At 42.9% G+C, this 21,662-nt stretch overlaps 1 protein-coding gene across 1 annotated transcript in view; it reads right to left on the reverse strand.

The window, feature by feature from the left end:
* LOC311113058 (rap1 GTPase-GDP dissociation stimulator 1-like) overlaps positions 1-18,230 on the reverse strand; it is a 52,988-nt gene extending 34,758 nt beyond the window's left edge. The window contains exons 1-3 of the mRNA XM_084156191.1: positions 17,777-18,230; positions 12,902-13,012; positions 9,986-10,108 (exon numbers count right to left, since the gene is read on the reverse strand). Coding sequence (XP_084012317.1) covers positions 9,986-10,108; positions 12,902-13,012; positions 17,777-17,780 — 238 coding nt within the window. The 5' untranslated portion in view covers positions 17,781-18,230. The remainder of the gene's footprint in view (positions 1-9,985; positions 10,109-12,901; positions 13,013-17,776) is intronic.
* Between the last annotated feature and the right edge of the window lie 3,432 nt (positions 18,231-21,662).

Genomic DNA, 21,662 nt, shown 5'->3' on the forward strand with positions numbered 1-21,662 from the left:
TGGACCTCACTTTATATGCGCAGAAAGCTCCATTTGTACGTGTTTATCTACAGAGCCCTTTTGGGTAAACTCCCTCTTTACCTCCGTAGTCTGGTCTCCTTCACCACCAGCAGTTACCATACCCTGTCTCCTAGGTGGTTGCTACTTAAAGTCCCCAGGACATTTACAGTATTAGGCAAGACTGCCTTCTCATCTTGTGCACCAGAGGCATGGAAAATTCTACAACCCATGCTTCATCTAGATATGTTAGTGCCACTGAATTAATTTAAAATGTTGATGGAAGACTGTTACAGAGGAGTGTAAATGCTTTTTTAGGCTGGATCATGTTGTTGAATTGTATTGTTGTATGTTTTAATTCTGTAATGTATTGATTGTTGCTGCCTTCTTGGCCAGGTCTCCCTTGAAAAGGAGACTCTGGGTATCAATGGGCTTTTCCTGGTTAAATAAAATAAAAAGAGTGGGCATACCCCAGGGTAGCTGTCTAGGCCCCTTACTCTTTTAATGTTTACTAATGACCTGCCACTGGCACTAAGTAAAGCCTGTGTGTCTATGTATGCTGATGACTCAACATTAGCTACCACAGCAAGTCAAATCACTGCAACACTTAACAAAGAGCCGCAGTCGGTGTTAGAATGGGTGGCAAGTAATAAGCTAGTACTAAATATTTCCAAAACTAAAAACATTGCATTTGGGACAAATCATTTACTAAACCTCAACTAAATCTTGTAATTAACAATGTGGAAATTGAGCAAGTTGAGGAGACTAAACTGCTTGGTGTAACCCTGGATTGTAAACTGTCATGGTCAAAACATATTTATGCAACGGTAGCTAAGATGGGGAGAGGTCTGTCCGTAATAAAGCGCTGCTCTGCTTTCTTGACATCTCTATCAACAAAACAAGTCCTACAGGCCCTAGTTGTGTCGCACCTGTACTACTGCCCAGTCATATGGTCAAGTGCCAAAAAGAGGGACATTACAAAATACAGTTGGCCCAGAACAGAGCAGCACGGCTGGCCCTTAAATGTACACAGAGAGCTAACATCAATAACATGAATGTCAAGCTCTCCTGGCTCAAAGTTGAGGAGAGATTGACCGCATCACTACTTGTCTTTGTGAGAGGTATTGACATGTTGAAAGCACAGAGCTGTCTGTTCAAACGACTAGCACCCAGCTCAGACACACATGCATACCCCACAAAACATGGCACCAGAGGTCTCTTCACAGTCCCCAAGTCCAGAACAGACTCTGGGAAACGCACAGTACTACATAGAGCCATGACTACATGGAACTCTATTGCACATCAAGTAACTCAAGCAAGTAGTCAAATCAAACTTAAAAAACTACGACTTATGGAATGTGAAGAGACACAAACAGGCACACAAAAATAAGCACACGCACTCCACACACGTACATTGTAATGTTGTAATATTGTTTTATTATACATTTTGTATTGTACATATGTAGTGGTGTAATGTGTTGTATGATGTACTGATTTATTTTTATTTGTTTTGTGATGTAATTGCCTTAATCTTGTTTGGACCCCAGGATCCTTAATAAATACTCTTGAAAATTAGCAAAAACGATAACACCTGCTGCTGCAGCCGCCACACTTTTGCCTTCAACAAAAGCTAACTAGACCATGGGAAAACTACAGCTCGCTATTGCGCAGTGACCTGTCGGCCTTCGAGTCTTTGTAAAAACGGTCCCACCCATTACAAGTAAAATGTGATTGGTTGATTCCACTGTCACTACAAAATTCAGCCCTAATACAGTTCAATTGCAGATGCTTTCTATCTAGCATCTGAGGGCCATGCCAATGGCTGAGCTAGCTAGATTTATCTCCCCAGAGATGTTTTACATAAACTCAGCAAAAAAGAAACGTCCTCTCACTTTCAACTGCATTTATTTTCAGCATTCTTAACATGTGTAAATATTTGTGAGCATAACAAGATTCAACAACAGACAAACTGAACAGGTTCCACAGACATGTGACTAACATAAATGTAATAATGTGTCCCTGAACAAAGGGGGGGTCAAAATGAAAAGTAACAGTCAGTATCTGGTGTGGCCACCAGCTGCATTAAGTACTGCAGTGCATCTCCTCCTCATGGACTGCACCAGATTTGCCAGTTCTTGCTGTGAGATGTTACCCCACTCTTCCACCAAGGCACCTGCAAGTTCCCCAATATTTCTGGGGGGAATGGCCCCAGCCCTCACCCTCCGATCCAATAGGTCCCAGACGTGCTCAATGGGATTGAGATCCGGGCTCTTCGCTGGCCATGGCAGAACACTGACATTCCTGTCAGGCTGGTGGCATTGTCATGCTGGAGGGTCATGTCAGGATGAGCCTGCAGGAAGGGTACCACATGAGGGAGGAGGATGTCTTCCCTGTAACGCACAGCATTGAGATCGCCTGCAATGACAACAAGCTCAGTCCAATGATGCTGTGACACACCACCCCAGACCATGACGGACACTCCACCTCCAAATCAATCCCGCTCCAGAGTACAGGCCTCGGTGTAACGCTCATTCCTTCAACGATAAACGTGAATCCGACCATCACCCCTGGTGAGACAAACCGCGACTCATCAGTGAAGAGCACTTTTTGGCAGTCCTGTCTGGTCCAGCGACGGTGGGTTTGTGCCCATAGGCAACGTTGCCTTACGACAGGCCTACAAGCCCTCAGTCCAGCCTCTCTCAGCCTATTGCGGACAGTCTGTGCACTGATGGAGAGATTGTGCGTTCCTGGTGTAACTCGGGCAGCTGCTGTTGCCATCCTGTACCTGTCCCGCAGGTGTGATGTTCGGATGTACCGATCCTGTGCAGGTGTTGTTACACGTGGTCTGCCACTGCGAGGACGATCAGCTGTCCGTCCTGTCTCCCTGTATTGCTGTCTTAGGCGTCTCACAGTACGGACATTGCCATGTATTGCCCTGGCCACATCTGCAGTCCTCATGCCTCCTTGCAGCATGCCTGCAAGGAGGCATGGTAGGGCGGCAGGTAGCTTAGCGGTTAAGAGCGTTGTGCCAGTAACCGGAAGGTCGCTGGTTCTAATCCCCGAGCCGACTAGGTGAAAAATCTGTCGATGTGCCCTTGAGCATGTCACTTAACTCTAATTGCTCCTGTAAGTCGCTCTGGATAAGAGCGTCTGCTAAATGACCAATGTATTTATTTTATTTTATGCCTAAGGCACGTTCACACAGATGAGCAGGGACCCTGGGCATCTTTCTTTTGGTGTTTTTCAGAGTCAGTAGAAAGGCGTCTTTAGTGTCCTAAGTTTTCATAACTGTGACCTTAATTGCCTACCACTGTTAGTGTTTTAACGACCGTTCCACAGGTGCATGTTCATTAATTGTTTATGGTTCATTGAACAAGCATGGGAAACAGTGTTTAAACCCTTTACAATGAAGATCTGTGAAGTTATTTGGATTTTTATTTTTTTGTTGAGTTTAGTTTTTATATGAATGCATATAAAACTGGATAAAACCCAACTCTGGATCTTTGTTGGAAATACATTTAAGGTATCCCTCAAGTTCTGTCAAATACAGAATACCTTCATATAATACTGACTAGCTTCAAATGAAAGTGCTTAAACACTCAATTTCCAAATACATATTACTCAGGAATGCAAGAAAAATTGTATTTTAGTCCAGTAGGTTTGACACAGTGAGCCTTCGACAGTGAACTGGGCATACACATTTCTGGGGCCACTGACAGATAAAATGCCAGCGGGTTTGTGTAAATGCTCAGGCTGGCACATCAGCAGGCAGCGATCATTAGCTGCTGCTAAAAGCCCATTAATTATTTATACCTTTTCTTCCCCCAACTCTGTCACTTCCGTTCAACTCGGTGCCTGCCTCCCTGAAACCCACTCATAATTACCCTAAAAGCATCTTCTGACACTGCAGCATTTGGGTTGAGGGCCCATGCATATTATAATTTGTCACATGGCCAAAGGAATACTGCTGGAGTCCAACATGTGGCCAAGAAAATGTGTGACTTCTTTACAATTGGAGAGAAGTCAAGAAGCCATCAACTTATTTTAATGCCCAATCTCATCCTTGATATCGTAAAGCTTTAACAGCGCACTATTTAGCTGTTATGTCATGGGTAATAAGAGTTTATGGTAGCGTTATTAATGCCTTATGTTGATAGAATGAATAAATCTAACCCCTAATCTCACCTTTATTTTATGGTCTCTAACAAACAGTTCCTGAATCTCAACAACGAACCACTCACTGCTGTGCATGTTCCCTTGATCAAGCTACAGTATGGCATGGAGTAAATACATGATTCACTTTGCCCATGTTGTGTGAAAATTACCACTGTCTAGGAAAGCAAGATGGATGGCAACACCAACAAACAGGTCTCCTATGGTGCCTGCTGTTAGGTGGCTGAAGCCATCTGTTGCCATTCGAACGGGAAAAGGCAGAATTGCCAATGGGGAGTGGGGTGGACAAACAACTGAAACAAGCACAAGTCCACAATCTAGGCAACACAGCAAAAATATATAGACTATCACCCATACGTGATTATCTAAGATTGAAAACACGCAACATTTTCATCCATAATCTTGACCATCAGCCCACAAATAGATAAATCACCATCACATTCAATTAATTTAGAACCCAAAGCGGCCGTCGACAGCCTTTCTTTAAATTACTATAGCGGTCGCGAACGGCCTAGTTTTTCTAACAATAATATCTGTGTCAATATCACAAAATGTACTTGCTAACAACCTGCTGTCGTATTCGCGTGGCTGTTGTCATCAACCAGAAACAGGGTATGCGTTATTTGACTTTAACGGTTTTTGTTTTACTTCATTACTCAAAATGACAGTGCCAAAGCAGACAACTTTTCACTGTGATAGAGGCTTTACCTATTTTGGTTGATGATACGGATTCGCACAGATCCTTGCACTTCAAAAAGCGATGATGTCGAGGTGAGTGAAATAAGTAAACAGTGTTGTCGATGTTTGATGCTGTGAAATTTGGGGAATAGCTCACAGATTAGCAAATCCTGTCATGTCATGATAACTTGGTTGGTACAGGCGAGCACATCAGCGGTGGAGCTTGAATGATTGCTCTCTGTCTCACGGAAATAGTTGCAGTGTTTAGCTGTATATAGTCAGCTAACTAGTTGGTTGTTTTGTCTTGTTTCTACCGATATACTTCATATGGAAACGGCCCAAGCTGCTTGCAATAGCTAGCTAACTAGTTAGTTTGTCAGGCAAGAAAAGTTGTGTGTAGCGGTAAATTTGGGCTGCGCTCACAAAGCTTCAACCTCAGCTGTCATTTTCACTAGCTAGCCATACAGACAACCAGCTAACTAGTCACCGAAATGAAGGCTAGAGTCATTTGTGTTTATCTGTTGGGCTTAGGTTATGGTTTGTCATGTTCGCTAGGGGCAGATATTCATAGGCTATACATTGCCTCGTATTCCTATTATTTGACAGCTTAGCTGTCGTGTTAGGGTAGTAGATGTCTGTGCAGTGGAGCTCATATGATGAGTTGGATATTTGTTTACATAGCCAGCTAACAAGTTGCTTGTTTTGTCCTGTTTCTACCGATGCAATTCATTTATAATAAACTGTCCCAGCTTCGTAACTAATCAGCGAACTCCGTAGTTAGTCTGTCAGGCAAGACAGCAAGAGTTGATTGGAGGAGAGAGTGAGTTTGCGTGTGTGTGTGTGTGTGTGGGTGGAACGGGAGGCGTGTAACTATCACACAACTTATTATGGAAACCCCTTATTAGGAAGAGAGTATGTGTATGTTGAGAAAAAGAAAGAGGAAAAAAGAGCAAGAGTGTGAGAGAGATTATGTTCCTGACTACAATTGTATCCTATTTGTTGCTCCTCTCCTCTCATTCTGTTACTCTGTTCCTTTAGGTCAGTGAAAGAGAATGAAGTGATGTGGAGAGTCAGGGCTCAGCAGCAAAAGACAGGAAGGAAGAGAAGTTAGAGATGATTGGAGGGATAGAGATGTGGAGCGAGAATGGAGGGAGAGAGGAAGAGGAGAGTGAAGAGGAGGGAGAGGATGAAGCAGAGGAAGGGGAAGAGAGAGAGCACACCCGAGGGGGGAGCCTACGTTTCCATGGTGTGTGTCTGCCCCAAGTCCCACCATTCACCCTTGTACCACACAGCCTAGGGCCTAAAGTGACAGTGGCAGGGATTTTGGAGTTGTTTTTAAAAGTGGTAGGCACTTATATCTGTTCCAGAGCTTGTAATGGATTACAACAAGAAAAGGGGAGGGGTTGACCATCTTGACCAACTGAGGAGCTATTACAATCTTGGACACACAGGCAGAAAATGGTGGAAGTACTGCACAGTGCCCTCCACTAATATTGGCACCCTTGGTAAATATGAGCAAAACGGGCTGTGAAAAAAATGTCTTTGCTGTTTATCCTCTTGGTCTTTCATTCAAAATATTCACAAAAATCGAACCTTTAATTGAAATAAAATGATTGGAAAAAAAAGACGTGAAATAAATACTTTTTCTTTTGGCTTAAGCAGGGGGACACGTCTGGCGCTGCAGGATTTGAGTCCCTGGCGGTGTAGTGTGTTACTGATGGTAGGCTTTGTTACTTTGGTCCCAGCTCTCTGCAGGTCATTCACTAGGTCCCCCCGTGTGGTTCTGGGATTTTTGCTCACCGTTCTTGTGATTATTTTGACCCCACAGGGTGAGATCTTGCGAGGAGCCCCAGATCGAGGGAGATTATCAGTGGGCTTGTATGTCTTCCATTTCCTAATAATTGCTCCCACAGTTGATTTCTTCAAACCAAGCTGCTTACCTATTGCAGATTCAGTCTTCCCAACCTGGTGCAGGTCTACAATTTTGTTTCTGGTGTCCTTTGACAGCTCTTTGGTCTTGGCCATAGTGGAGTTTGGAGTGTGACTGTTTGAGGTTGTGGACAGGTGTCTTTTATACTGATAACAAGTTCAAACAGGTGCCATTAATACAGGTAACGAGTGGAGGACAGAGGAGCCTCTTAAAGAAGAAGTTACAGGTCTGTGAGAGCCAGAAATCTTGCTTGTTTGTAGGTGACCAAATACTTATTTTCCACCATAATTTGCAAATAAATTCATTAAAAATCCTACAATGTGATTTTCTGGAATTGTTTCTCTCATTTTGTCTGTCATAGTTGACGTGTACCTATGATGAAAATTACAGGCCTCTCATCTTTTTAAGTGGGAGAACTTGCACAATTGGTGGCTGACTAAATACTTTTCTTCCCCACTGTACATTGTGTGGGGGACCCTGCAAAGGCATTCAAAATGCAGCTTGTGCATTCACTTTGTGATATGGCTACAGTGGCAGGAAGAGGGGAGCCAAGAGTGTGGCACCAGGGCGTGTGGACCGAGTTGTAACTCATAATTTGAAAGCAGGTGAAGTTTGAAGGGCACAAGAGAGGGTGTGTGGTGTGCATCCGGAGTAGACGCAGGGCAGAGTGGGAGATGTGTAGGAACCTCTTTGGGTGCTCTACGTGTTCTGTGCCACTTTGCATGATGGGGTCGTGCTTCCAGAAGTTCCATGACATGTTGTAGGCTAAATGCAAACACTAAAGTGACAGTATGAAATATGAATTTGTCCTACAAATCTTTTCCTGTCTCTGAACAGTTGTGTTTTTTTATTCTCTATCTAATACTTGTTGCAGTCACTGAATTGTTGTCAATTTCTACATTTTGTGTCAGGCCTGGTTTGTACTAAATCTTATTGAGAGAAGTTACCTACATATATAAATAGTCTCTGAATAGTTGTTTGCATTAAAAATCATCAATCAAATAGCCTTCTTTGTGTAGGTTTTGAAATACTTTCTGAATATTGTCCTAAGGTCACATTTTGGATTATATTTTTATTTATATGTAAATAATATTCATAAGTATAATATATTATACTTGGTACATTTTTTGTGAGAAATTTAGTCAAATGTACTACAATGGAAATACTCTAGTGTTTAGCGTTAATAGTTTTTTGATAGTGAGTGTCTTTACACAATGGAAGACAAAATGAGTGTTATTCCGATTGACATGAATGTGGTGTCATTGAAGAAGAGGTTGTGCTCTATAAAACTAAGTTAACTTGTAATTGTCATTTGTTCTTTGTGTTTGAGTTATGTCTGTGTGTTTGAAATGTGTGAGAAAAATGTGCTTTATCTTGAAAATTCTCAGTAAGCTACAGCAGCATTCTAGTTTTTCTATTGGGGTCTAAAAAGGTTAATATAGAACATTAAGATAATGCTAACTAAATGAGAAATACATAAATATGTAGGCTAAATCGTCACTGTATGACAGACATACACATACAGTGGGGGAAAAAAGTATTTAGTCAGCCACCAATTGTGCAAGTTCTCCCACTTAAAAAGATGAGAGAGGCCTGTAATTTTCAAATAGAGGGAAAAAAATCCTGAAAATCACATTGTAGGATTTTTAATGAATTTATTTGCAAATTATGGTGGAAAATAAGTATTTGGTCACCTACAAACAAGCAAGATTTCTGGCTCTCACAGACCTGTAACTTCTTCTTTAAGAGGCTCCTCTGTCCTCCACTCGTTACCTGTATTAATGGCACCTGTTTGAAGTTGTTATCAGTATAAAAGACACCTGTCCACAACCTCAAACAGTCACACTCCAAACTCCACTATGGCCAAGACCAAAGAGCTGTCAAAGAACACCAGAAACAAAATTGTAGACCTGCACCAGGCTGGGAAGACTGAATCTGCAATAGGTAAGCAGCTTGGTTTGAAGAAATCAACTGTGGGAGCAATTATTAGGAAATGGAAGACATACAAGACCACTGATAATCTCCCTCGCAAGATCTCACCCCGTGGGGTCAAAATGATCACAAGAACGGTGAGCAAAAATCCCAGAACCACACGGGGGGACCTAGTGAATGACCTGCAGAGAGCTGGGACCAAAGTAACAAAGCCTACCATCAGTAACACACTACGCCGCCAGGGACTCAAATCCTGCAGTGCCAGACGTGTCCCCCTGCTTAAGCCAGTACATGTCCAGGCCTGTCTGAAGTTTGCTAGAGTGCATTTGGATGATCCAGAAGAGGATTGGGAGAATGTCATATGGTCAGATGAAACCAAAATAGAACTTTTTGGTAAAAACTCAACTCGTCGTGTTTGGAGGACAAAGAATGCTGAGTTGCATCCAAAGAACACCATACCTACTGTGAAGCATGGAGGTGGAAACATCATGCTTTGGGACTGTTTTTCTGCAAAGGGACCAGGACGACTGATCCGTGTAAAGGAAAGAATGAATGGGGCCATGTATCGTGAGATTTTGAGTGAAAACCTCCTTCCATCAGCAAGGGCATTGAAGATGAAACGTGGCTGGGTTTTTCAGCATGACAATGATCCCAAACATACCGCCCGGGCAACGAAGGAGTGGCTTCGTAAGAAGCATTTCAAGGTCCTGGAGTGGCCTAGCCAGTCTCCAGATTTCAACCCAATAGAACATCTTTGGAGGGAGTTGAAAGTCCGTGTTGCCCAGCGACAGCCCCAAAACATCACTGCTCTAGAGGAGATCTGCATGGAGGAATGGGCCAAAATACCAGCAACAGTGTGTGAAAACCTTGTGAAGACTTACAGAAAACGTTTGACCTGTGTCATTGCCAACAAAGGGTATATAGCAAAGTATTGAGAAACTTTTGTTATTGACCAAATACTTATTTTCCACCATAATCTGCAAATAAATTCATTAAAAATCCTACAATGTGATTTTCTGGAATTTTCTTTCTCATTTTGTCTGTCATAGTTGACGTGTACCTATGATGAAAATTACAGGCCTCTCATCTTTTTAAGTGGGAGAACTTGCACAATTGGTGGCTGACTAAATACTTTTTTCCCCCACTGTAAAACTGAGAACAAACAAAGTGTAAAAATTGTATACTGACAAGATGGCGGAACCAAAAGTGAGGAGAATGATGTTTCCTGGGGAGGATGAGATGAGATGTGGAGAAACCAAGCGAAGGGAGCCTCACCATTTTTGGCCACATCGGCTATGATGTTGGCTACTTTGGGGGTGCAGGAGGACTGTGGGGCCAGCAGGGTGGGAAGCAGGGGGAGAACGCCCATCTCCTGGATCTTCTCACTGGCATCAGCATCTAGGAGGGGAAAAGAGAAGGGGGAAGAGAAGAGGTGAACAGTTGAAAAAAAGGGCTTTATCTCAATTTGTCTTTCTATGAATCCTTGCATTCTATCCCCTTTCCCCCCTCTGTCAGCATGTAGCCTAGCGGTTAAGAGCGTTGGGCTGACAAGGTGGAAAAACCTGCCGTTCTGCCCTTGAGCAAGGCAGTTAACCCCCACAACAACTGCTCTCCGGGCGCAAATGACATGGTCGCTGATTAAGGCAGCCCCCCGCACCTCTCTGATTCAGAGGCGTTGGGTTAAATGCGGAAGACACATTTTGGTTGGATGCATTCAGTTGTGCAACTGACTAGGTATACCCTTTCCCTTTCTCTATTGAAGGAGAAGGCCCCTGCCCTTTGACCCGCTCCAAAGCTTTTTGAAAAGGAGGCAAGTAGAGAGGAAGGATTAATTGAGAAAGAGCCATGGGGTGAGTTGGGCAAGGCGAAGCGGATAATCCTTTTCCATTCCATCCAGGTCGTTCAACTTGTGGGGTTATTTATGATCATCCCAAGCCAGGCTCCAGACAGGGACCCATATCAATAAAATGATTCGCGGGTCGAAACTAGCGCAGCCATGAAATTATTATTGTTAACCAAATAAATGATCATCACAATCACTGATTTGTATTATTAGGCTAAAGGTGGTTTCAGAAAAAGTGTGCGAGCATTTTTATTTTCTTGGTCAGCACCTCACCCAAACAGACTACTGTACCTTCAGAACCATCACTTGCCAATGCTGAGAGAGACAGGAAGAGGGTGGGTTGCGCTGCCAAGTGCAGTAGAACATTAAAGCTACAACAGTACACACAAAGCTAAAAGACAGCAGAGGATGCAGATAGCCAGCAACTAAATGAACTTAAAAAACACAGAAATAAGGCCAATAAAATGCTCAAACAACAAGACACTGGCTAGGCCGAGCCAAAACGGGCAGATGGTTATGTTACCCAAACTAAGGCGGACGGACAGGTTTGTGAATAAGGCTGGCTGAGATGGGCCTTGCACGAAAACAAATGTGAGCCTGGTGACTAGAAAGTTAGCTACTATATGTTCTCCATCATTTTCTTGAGTGTCACATAATCCCCTTACCTAGCAGAACTGGTACAGTAACCAAAAGCATCCACTAAATATAACCCATTAGAGGGCTGATGTGTCAATGATAGATTAACGCCGCGTTCAAAACAACTGGGAACTCGGAAAACCCAGACTTTTTACTTTAGTGCGTTCAAGACAACTGGGAACTCTGTGGAAAAAACGTGCTCCGACTGGGAAAAAAAAAGCTTTAAGCGGTCATCCCGGGTCGGAATTCCAATTGGGAAAACTCAGGCATCTTTCTAGAGCTCCGACTTTCCAACCGTAATGATTTGACCTTGTTTTAAATCAGACTTCCCAGCAGTGGCGGCTCCTGAAAAAATTCTCAGGGGGGGCAATTTTTCTGATGATTTAGGTGACCTACACACATTTTAAAAAAGATATGTCTAGCAACAACATGAAGACAGGGGCAGCATATAAGTCAATACCAGAAGCATTTATTGACTGATCTCAAAAGTGTTGGCTTACAAAAGCAAAATAAGTTATCACAGTAAAAATAATCAAGGGTATTCTTTCACATTCCTCAACACTGCATAAACAATATGCATTTCCATAAAACACCTCATCTAATTGTGCCACAAAGTTGACAAGTCCAAGAAAAATACCAGGGTTGGTGGAGCCCTCAGTTTCATCTTTGCCTCGCAAAGCTAACTCAAACACTCCGCAAAACTTCACACACTGGATTAGCCGGCTGAGGATGTGGCGGTTCTTGCTAACCTCATCGTTGTGGCGGCGGACAGCTAGCCTGTATCCCTCATCCAGTTGAGTGGCAATGTTCACTCTCCCCAAAGCAGACAATCTCAAACAGCTATCCATGTGGGTCTTTGACAGCTCATGTTTCTTAATCTTTTCTGAAAGATGGTGCATGTCCGTTACACCAGTCGCTGTCCAAGCGGTGCTGTCTGCCGTGCCGCCTTCAGGGTGAAAGAGTAAGCAGGGGTAGCAGAAGACTGCATTAGCTACATCGCAGCCTGCTAGCCAGGTTTTTCGTTCGTACCAATTTTTGGAAAATCCTCGGGTGTAGGACTTTCCCCCTTTAGTAGAAACCTGTTGAATTATTAAATTTGGTCTGGGAGGTCCTAATTGTTTCGTTGCCAATTTATCTTGATTTGTTCGCCGACAAAAAGGAACTTCTTTCAAAGAGACAATCGAGTTGCACTGAACGCTAGCCATCTTGACAGTAGTACGTGAATTGATTGACGCTGCTACCCGCTCTTTTCTTAGTTACGTTCATGGTTATGTTACGTATGACGAAAGCGCGTAAGTGCAAGCCCTCCCGGAACCCATAGAGATTGTATTGAAAGCTCTGATATTTGAAAAAAATAGATTTTACATGAGAGTCTATGAGAGACTTCTGGGGCGATTTTCAACCTGACTGAAATCGCCCCAAAAGGGGCGGGGCCATTTGAAGCACGACTTTAGCCTGATTGGACATTTAGTGGCAGATCAGACGTCTAGATTAGAACACTGATAACTACTGTTGCCGTGATATAATTGATTAGAAAAAAAATCCCTTCCTTTTCCCGTTTGGCAGTGCGTCGCCCATATCGCCCTAATGAACACACCGCCCCTGCTTCCCAGTGGTCTTGAAAGCACCATAAACTTGCGTCCATCCTGTAAGGTCCTAAAGGGTACCCTCCAGTAATGTCACTTAGTCTGAGGAGTGTGGGTCAAACTTACTGTTGTGGGCCAGTGCTTTGAGCAGGCAGTCCAGGCAGCTCTCCACACTGTCTGTGGCGCTGTCCACTGAGGCTAGCTTCAGCTTCTTCAAAGCATCACTCAGGTTATCTGCTGGGAGAGGGGGAAAGTTAAAAAAAAGATGAATGAGCAGTGGTCCTGACCTCAGTTTACTCCTAGGTCTTAGGTAGCGTATACTATTCAATGTTTTTATCAAGGGCTGGATGTCAGATTTGACTACAGTTGCAACCTTGTGGGTTGCTCTATAATGTATGGCCCAAGTAATATCACACAGTTTAAAAGGCATTTGAGAGGACATATAGGCTACACTAAATCCAACATCCATCATTCTGTCAATGTCTGAATCCGACTGTTATACAGTCACCACTAGCCGTCCTCTGCCTTGTATCCTGCCCTGAACCTTAGTCACTGTTACTAGCCGGCTATCACCCGGTACTCTACCCTGCACCTTGGAGACTGCTTTGCCCTCTGTACATAGAGCCATTGAACACTGGTCACTTTAATAATGTTTACATACTGTTTTACCCACTTTTTATGTACAGTGAATTCGGAAAGTATTGAGACCCCTTGACTTTTTCCACCTTTTTGTTACGTTACAGCCTTATTCTAGAACTGATTAAATTGGTTTTTTTCCCTAATCAATCTACACACAATACCCCATAATGACAAAGCTAAAAGAGGTTTATATAAATCTTTGCAAATGTATAAAAATAAAAACCGGAAACATCACATTTACGTAATTATTCAGACCCTTTACTCAGTACTTTGTTGAAGCACCTTTGGCAGCGATTACAGCCTAGTCTTCTTGGGTATGATGCTACAAGCTTGGCACACCTGTATTTGGGGAGTTTCTCCCATTCTTCTCTGCAGATCCTCTCAAGCTCTGTCAGGTTGGATGGGGAGCGTCGCTGCACAGCTATTTTCAGGTCTCTCCAGAGATGTTCGATTGGGTTCAAGTCCGTTCATCTTTCCCTCGATCCTGACTAGTCTCCCAGTCCCTGCCGCTTAAAAACAACCCCACAGCATGATGTTGCCACCACCATGCTTTACCATAGGGATGGTGCCAGGTTCCTCCAGACGTGACACTTGGCATTCAGGCCAAAGAGTTCAATCTTGGTTTCATCAGACCAGAGAATCTTGTTTCTCATGGTCTGAGTCCTTTAGGTGCCTTTTGGCAAACTCCAAGTGGGCTGTCATGTGCCTTTTACTGAGGAGTGGCTTCCGTCTGGCCACTCTACCATAAAGGCCTGATTGGTGGAGTGCTGCAGAGATGATTGTCCTTCTGGAAGGTTCTCCCATCTCCACAGAGGAACTCTGGAGCTCTGTCAGAGTGACTATCGGGTTCTTGATCACCTCCCTGTCCAAGACCCTTCTCCCCTGATTGCTCATTTTGGCCGGGTGGCCAGCTCTAGGAAGAGTCTTGGTGGTTCTAAACTTCTTCCATTTAAGAATGATGGAGGCCACTGTGTTTTTGGGGACCTTCAATGCTGCAGACATTTTTTGGTACCCTTCCCCAAATCTGTGCCTCGACACAATCCTGTCTCGGAGCTCTACGGACAATTCCTTCGACTTTATGGCTTGGTTTTTGCTCTGACATGCACTGTCAACTGTGGTACCTTATATAGACAGGTGTGTGCCTTTTCAAATTATGTCCAATCAAATTAATTTACCACAGGTGGACTCTAATCAAGTTGTAGAAACATCTCAAGGATGATCAATGGAAACAGGATGCACCTGATCAATGGAAACAGGATGCACCTGAGCTCAACTTCAACTCTTATAGCAAAGGGTCTGAATACTTATGTAAATAGGGCATTTCTGTTTTGTATTTTTTTATAAATTTGCAAACATTTCTAAAAACCTGTTTTCGCTTTGTCATTATTATGATTATTATGATTTAAAAAAAAATACATTTTAGAATAAGGCTGTAATATAACAAAATGTGGAAATAGGAAAGAGGTATGAATACTTTTCGAATGCACTGTATATACTGTATTCTAATCATGGTTAATCCTATGTAACTACTGCTGTACACCTTTAATATTAATATACTGTCCATACTGTCTATATACACCATTATATATATTCCGGACACTGACATTGCTCATTCTGATAATCCAAAAAGTAGAAATTAAGAAGTATGTGTGTATTGTTTTGTATTGCTAAGTATTATTACTACATTGTTGGAGCTAGAAACACAAGCATTTTGCTGCACCTGCAATAACATCTGGAAATCTGTGTACTAATAAACTTTGATTTGAATAGAAATGTGTCTCAAAGCAAGTAGCCGAAAAACACGGTGTTTTGCTAGTAACGTTATTACTAGGGGTGTAACGATTCGTTTTAACAACGATTCGATTTGTATCACGATTCGTGGTTGTCGATACGATTCAAGGACGATATTGGTTCATTTAGAACGATACGATCCGAAACGATTCAGTGACTTGAAATCGATTCAGTAACCTTTTAGCCAAAAATTCAACCAGTGTGACTGAAATAAATACCTGGATACTGGACAGTGAAGGTGAAGTTTCCTAGATTCCTGTTTCTTGTAAGGACCGCAATGGTGGCTTGATAATTTCTCGCTCGTCGGCTTCTCCTCTTTCGTCCGCCATGCTATGTTTTGTTGTCTTTGCGCCTTTGCGCTGCTGTTGGCGCGATGACGTCACGGATAGGTAGACTGAATCGAGTAATGTTTAAAGCCTTTATCATTAAAAGTGCTAAGAAAAAACATCCATATAAAGTCTGACGTGCTTAAATCCAATGGGTTATTTCCTAGTATCGATACAATCGATGTATTACATTTTAAAACGATGTTAGATCGATATATGTTGTCCAAAAGGCCAACTCGCCGAGCACAGATCGATGTAGTTGGATCATAGGAATATAAATCGATACATCGATGTAGTAGATGGATCGTTACACCCCTAGTTATTACACACCAAGAGCCTGAAAGGTCGACAGACCGACCAACCAAAGCCTTCAGGCTCCTCCTACATAAGGATGCACACAGCCATGTCCCGCATCCTCACTTCCACCTCCCTCCCTCATCCTCCTTCTCAAACGGTGGCTCTAGACAACACTGTGACAGACTGGCCATACAGCAGTGAGCCCCAGTATAATCAGGACATGAGCAGCTGTAGAACTCATCCCTGAGGAGTTTTACAACCATGGGCATAGCTGACATGTGCCAGTGGGTATCAGACCATTACGACTGCATCAACAAACATTGGGTAAACAGGAGCATGCCAATACAATAATATTGTATGGATATGAGTTCAAGTCATTATGGGAACCGCCTCAGTCACAGGCAGTACTATGTGACGGGTTCTTATCATAATGGACATTCTCTGTGTCTAAACAGTATGCCTGGTATGCTGGGCCAACTAATAATTATTTAGAGATTTTGACATCCAGAGCTGTTACAGTGCTCAGCTAATGGGCTGCCCGAGGCCAAGAGCAGCTGAGGTGACAGCCACCCACACACGGAGAAGAGCGAGAGAGAGAGAGTGAAAGAGCAAAGACCCTGACATTCCCCCTCCTGCAGATGGTCTATTAAATGTGTGCAGTGAGGATTTGGATTAAACCGTGTGACAATTTTAAATCCAGTCAAATGATCTGTGTTTTTTCAGGCTGGCCTCCATTATATGATGGATTTTTCTTGCCATTCAGATTATGGTATCTGTCAGGGTCCCTCCCTCTGGCTAATGAGGCCTGAGTGAGGCGTTTTCATAACACACAACAAGCAATGTTTGCATAAAGACAGGGCCAGTCAATCCTCCATAACTAATAGGTCTAGATTTCTGTGCCTATTGATGATTCTACTCACCAGTCTTCAATCAAAGCATTGATAAATGCAATGAATTAAGTGTGTTCCTGCTTCGCTGGAGCAAAAGCCTGCACCCACACTGCCCCTCATAGGGTAAGATGCCCACCCCTGTCCTATAAAGATATGTGTCTGTGGACGGATGGGTTCATCTGACCTCCTTTCTGCAGAATCGCATAATGGAAGATTCTGGAGGCTAGTACCGTGTGCTTGCACATTGTATGGCAATGGATATACAAAATATACCCTAGAATTCTGGAATACTCAAAAACCCTGATGAGACAAGAGTATATCCTACTAAACAATCCAATACAAGTCACTGGATATAATGTATTCTAGTTAAAAATGGGAGTAGCTACATTACTCCCAAAAGAGAGCATCCTCAGTCAATGCATTTGTCTTGCTAAATGTCAGGCACACAATTACTATAAAAGGCAACATGAACAGCTCGATTCGTCAGTGTGTGTGTATGTATATGTATGTGTGTGTAGGTCTATTGCATAACACAGTGTGATATGGATTTAATACATGTCTGCGCTGACTACAGTGCAGTACACTGATGATGATAGTAAACAAGTAGTACTGATGTCAACATGTATGCATGTGGTAATGTGGTAGTATCTATAATTTGTGGTTAGCTAAATAATCCATAGTTGAGGATTCAATGCAATATATTCCATACGAGGCTCGAGCTGAAACAAAAAATGAAAGCAGTATGGCTGTCAGAAATGCAGGTTCTGTCTAGTAATGCTCGTGTTACATAATGTCATATCATGGGCAAGCGAACAGACAGCTTCCCGTTTCCTCTATATTCACCCCACCTACTCGTACGAATCAAGAACTCGAGACACAGAGTGCGGTCTTCTAGTTAGCTGCAAACAAGGGAAATATTTAGTTAGTTAGCTTGGAAATGTACGATACGCACCACCTACCCTGGCATTGTGGGCTACTATGTCGACGTCTGTCTGTTTTATCTTTACAATAATTGACAACTGGATGACGTATTATTCAGATACAATGTTGCTACTCACCCATTTGACTACTGTAGTTCGCGTGATAGTCCAATCAATTTCGAATTAGGATGCGCCCAGAAGGCTGTGAAATTGCTATTCACAGCAAAAAATGAGCAAGTTGTAAGTGTTGATTGACACTTGATTTTATATTATTTGAAGTCGCTAGCTGGCTGGTCAATCAGATACCAAGGCCCACCTTAGCTAACCCACGCCGTGTCGTACCCGGCAATACCAGCAAGCCACAACACAACCTCTCCCTCCCAGATGGCGCCGGGGATGCTTGCAGCGTAGCCTATCGTACGACCCCGAGCTCACAACTATGATGGTATGGTTGTGTAATTTATCCCCTGGTAGTATTGATCCACATCCACGCCAATATTCGCTACTTCAACCGCAGAGTTTTGCTTCAACCCTACTAGAAACGCACTTCCTATGCTCGCTTTCTTGCAGTTGCAGCACAGAATCCATGCACAGGGAATCGCAGCCTATTGCTTGCAGTTGATTGGCTATTGGCCTGCACATAAAATCTTGTTTTCCACGATTATTGGCCAAAGTCTGTGTCGTTGGCTCGTGCCACGCCCTAAATTGTTAAAAATGCCCACCTTTCAAGCGACATCCACAATCCATAGCAATTATTTCATACAAACAGAATTGTAATTGGCAAACAAACAAAATTGTACAAACAAACACAATTGTAGCTACATGGTTTGGTCTGGTTGCTACTTTACTGGAAGACTAAGGCACTCTTTTCATTGGACTATCTGGGTTAGGAGGGATAGGACCATAGAATTGATAGAAATTAGAATGTGCTGCTGTCTTTTGGATTACCAAAATCCATGACAGGAAACCGTTTGAAAATCAATTATCCTTAGAAGGGCGGAGATGTATCCATATGTATTTTTATTGGGCAGAGATTTTGTATCCATATGTATTTTTACAGCTGTAGATTGGTACTTTCAACATTTCCACCTATATAAATAAATTGAATTAAACCTTACTCTCAGTTGTCGTTTGAGCATGTTGTTCCGGGCTAAAATAGCCAACCTGGCCCATCCCTCACTACTGTATTTATACACTAAATCTATTAAATATAGAATTACTGTTTTGCAGATTTAAACATGTCAATTCACAGAAATACTACCTCATACCTGTAATTCAACGCTCACACAGATACCAGTTTCCAAATAACCAACCCACACATGAGAGGTGGGTTGTGCAACGTTGAAATTAACAGAAACGGTACTGTACCGAATGACCAACTGAAACACGTTGTGATTATGGTGTCCCAGAGGGCGATTACAATATGGCGAGTTTTGTTATTTCAAATGGTCACACCTCGCCACACCCACCAAACGGAAGCAAAGGTACCTGTTGAAGAACCGTGCGCGCCGTTTTGGGGAAACGTGTCGTTCAGTACAAACCGTCGAGCAAACGTTGAAGCGAACTGAATGCACCCCTGATGTAAATGAGCCTCTGTGTTACTGCCATCTAGCGGTGTGTTTATTAACATGCAGACCAATGTTTGTCATCTAGGCAGGTTCAGTGTGGTCTGGCTGACAGAAGAGTGATATCCTACGAAGCAAGCTAGATCTACTCAGGGTTTTCTAAAGCTAAACAGCTTCAGCTAGCTTCATATTCCAGCTCAAGCTTCATCCGTACTATGACGGTGGTTATTGCTCGTCTGCCTGCCTATACTGCACTCATACTGCACTCTGACTGCAATCTTTTTTCGTAAGGGTTGAGACAATGCTGAAACATCAATCCATGAGGGAGTCAGTGCCACATTTTCATTTGTGCCGAAATTAAAATAAAATCAAAGTTGTCTCGCAAATTCAGCAGACTATGGTGTGAAATAGGCTTTTAGAAGTGCAGTCTTTATTTTGGTGTGCTGTGGGGTACTTATCAATGCACAACCACCTTTTCCCCCACTCCTATCGATATACACTATATATACAAAAGTATGTGGACACTCCTTCAAATTAGTGGATTCGGCTATTTCAGCCACACCCATTGCTGACGTATATAAAATCGAGTACACAGCCATGCAATCTCCATAAACAAACATTGGCAGTAGAATGGCCTTACTGAAGAAACATCTAGGAGCAACAATGAAGTGGTAGGCCATACAAGCTCACAGAACGGAACCTCCAAGTGCTGAAGTAAAAATCGTCTGTCCTCGGTTGCAACACTCACTACCGAGTTCCAAACTGCCTCTGGAAACAACGTCAGCCCAAGAACTGTTCGTCGGGAGCTTCATGAAATCGATTTCCAAGGCCAAGCAGCCGCACACAAGCCTAAGATCACCATGTGCAATGCCAAGCGTTGGCTAGAGTGGTATAAAGCTTCACCATCTGACAGTCCGATGAACGAAACTGGGTTTGGCGGAAGCCAGGAGAACGCTACCTGCCTGAATGCATACTGCCAACAGTAAAGTTTGGTGGAGGAGGAATAATGGTCTGGGGCTGTTTTTCATGGTTCGGGCTAGGCCCCTTAGTTCCAGTGAAGTCTTAACGCTACAACATACAATGACATTCTAGACGATTCTGTGCTTCCACCTTTGTGGCAACAGTTTGGGGAAGGGCCTTTCCTGTTTCAGCATGACAATGCCCCCGTGCACAAAGTGAGGTCCATACAGAAATGGTTTGTCGAGATCGGTGTGGAAGAACTTGACTGGCCTGCACAGAGCCCTGTCCTCAACCCCATTGAACACCTTTGGGATGAATTGGAACGCCAACTGCGAGCCAGGGCTAATCGTCCAACATCAGTGCCTGACCTCACTAATGCTTTTGTGGCTGAATGGAAGCACGTCCCCGCAGCAATGTTCCAACATCTAGTGGAAAGCCTTCCTAGAAGAGTGGAGGCTGTTATCGCATCAAAGCATCAACTCCATATTAATGCACATGATTTTGGAATGATATGTTCGACCAGCAGGTGTCCACATACTTTTGGTCATGTAGTGTATATCTTTTTATTAATTCATACAAAGTGTTATATTGCGTGAAGTTTAGCCTAAAACACATTCTGTCATTACTAAATGTGTATTGTGCTATATTTTAACATTACTATTTTTTAATACAAAAAAACGAACATTTGATTAATACAATATCATCTTCCTCAAATGAAGGGGATGATGAAGCAATCTTTGGAAGAGGAAGGGAATCTGATTTCATTGGTCCTCAACTCGCGGTTCAGTCATTTCTTTCAAGTTGCCTAAGTGGAGTTAAATGTGAGTTAGCCTGCCCTGGAGTAGGTTAGTTCTGAAGGATTCGTTGCCATATAAATTTACCTGGCTAAAAGGTGAGCCACTTTCGTATGACCGGTTATCCCGAGTTGAACTCAGAGTTGACCAAAGTTAATTCTCTAACTCCTCAAACCTGCTCTCGAAGTCCTACTGACTTGAACCAGAGAGAAAGAGGAAGAGAGGGCCAACTCTGCGGAAAATCTCCCTCCAGCAGGTGGTGTTTTTCTCCGTTGTTTCGCCCTCCAAGCTTTTGTACGGAGGTCAATGAGTGTTGAATTTCGTCAGCCAAAAAAATGAATGGCTTATTTGCGACGTGAGGTTTATTTCATCTAATCAAAGTTTTGTAATGCTTAAGTTGTTACGAGTGTACTGATATAAGTAGGACACGTGACATCCCGTCAACTTTGAGAAAAAACACTTTATATCAGAATTGTCTTGAGATGGCTATGCATATTCATGGCATGAGGCTAGTATCCAGGGGCGCAACTTTGGTTTTAGAAGTGGGTGGGACATAATAAATATATAGTACCAGTCAAAAGTTTGGACACGCCTACTCATTCAAAGGTTTTTCTTTATTTTTACTGTTTTCTACATTGTAGAATAATAGTGAAGACATCAAAACTATGAAATAACACATATGGAATCATGTAGTAACCAAAAAAG

This window comes from Coregonus lavaretus, assembly GCF_964263955.1.
Source record: "Coregonus lavaretus genome assembly, chromosome: 39".
In the NCBI taxonomy this organism is placed as follows: Eukaryota; Metazoa; Chordata; class Actinopteri; order Salmoniformes; family Salmonidae; genus Coregonus; species Coregonus lavaretus.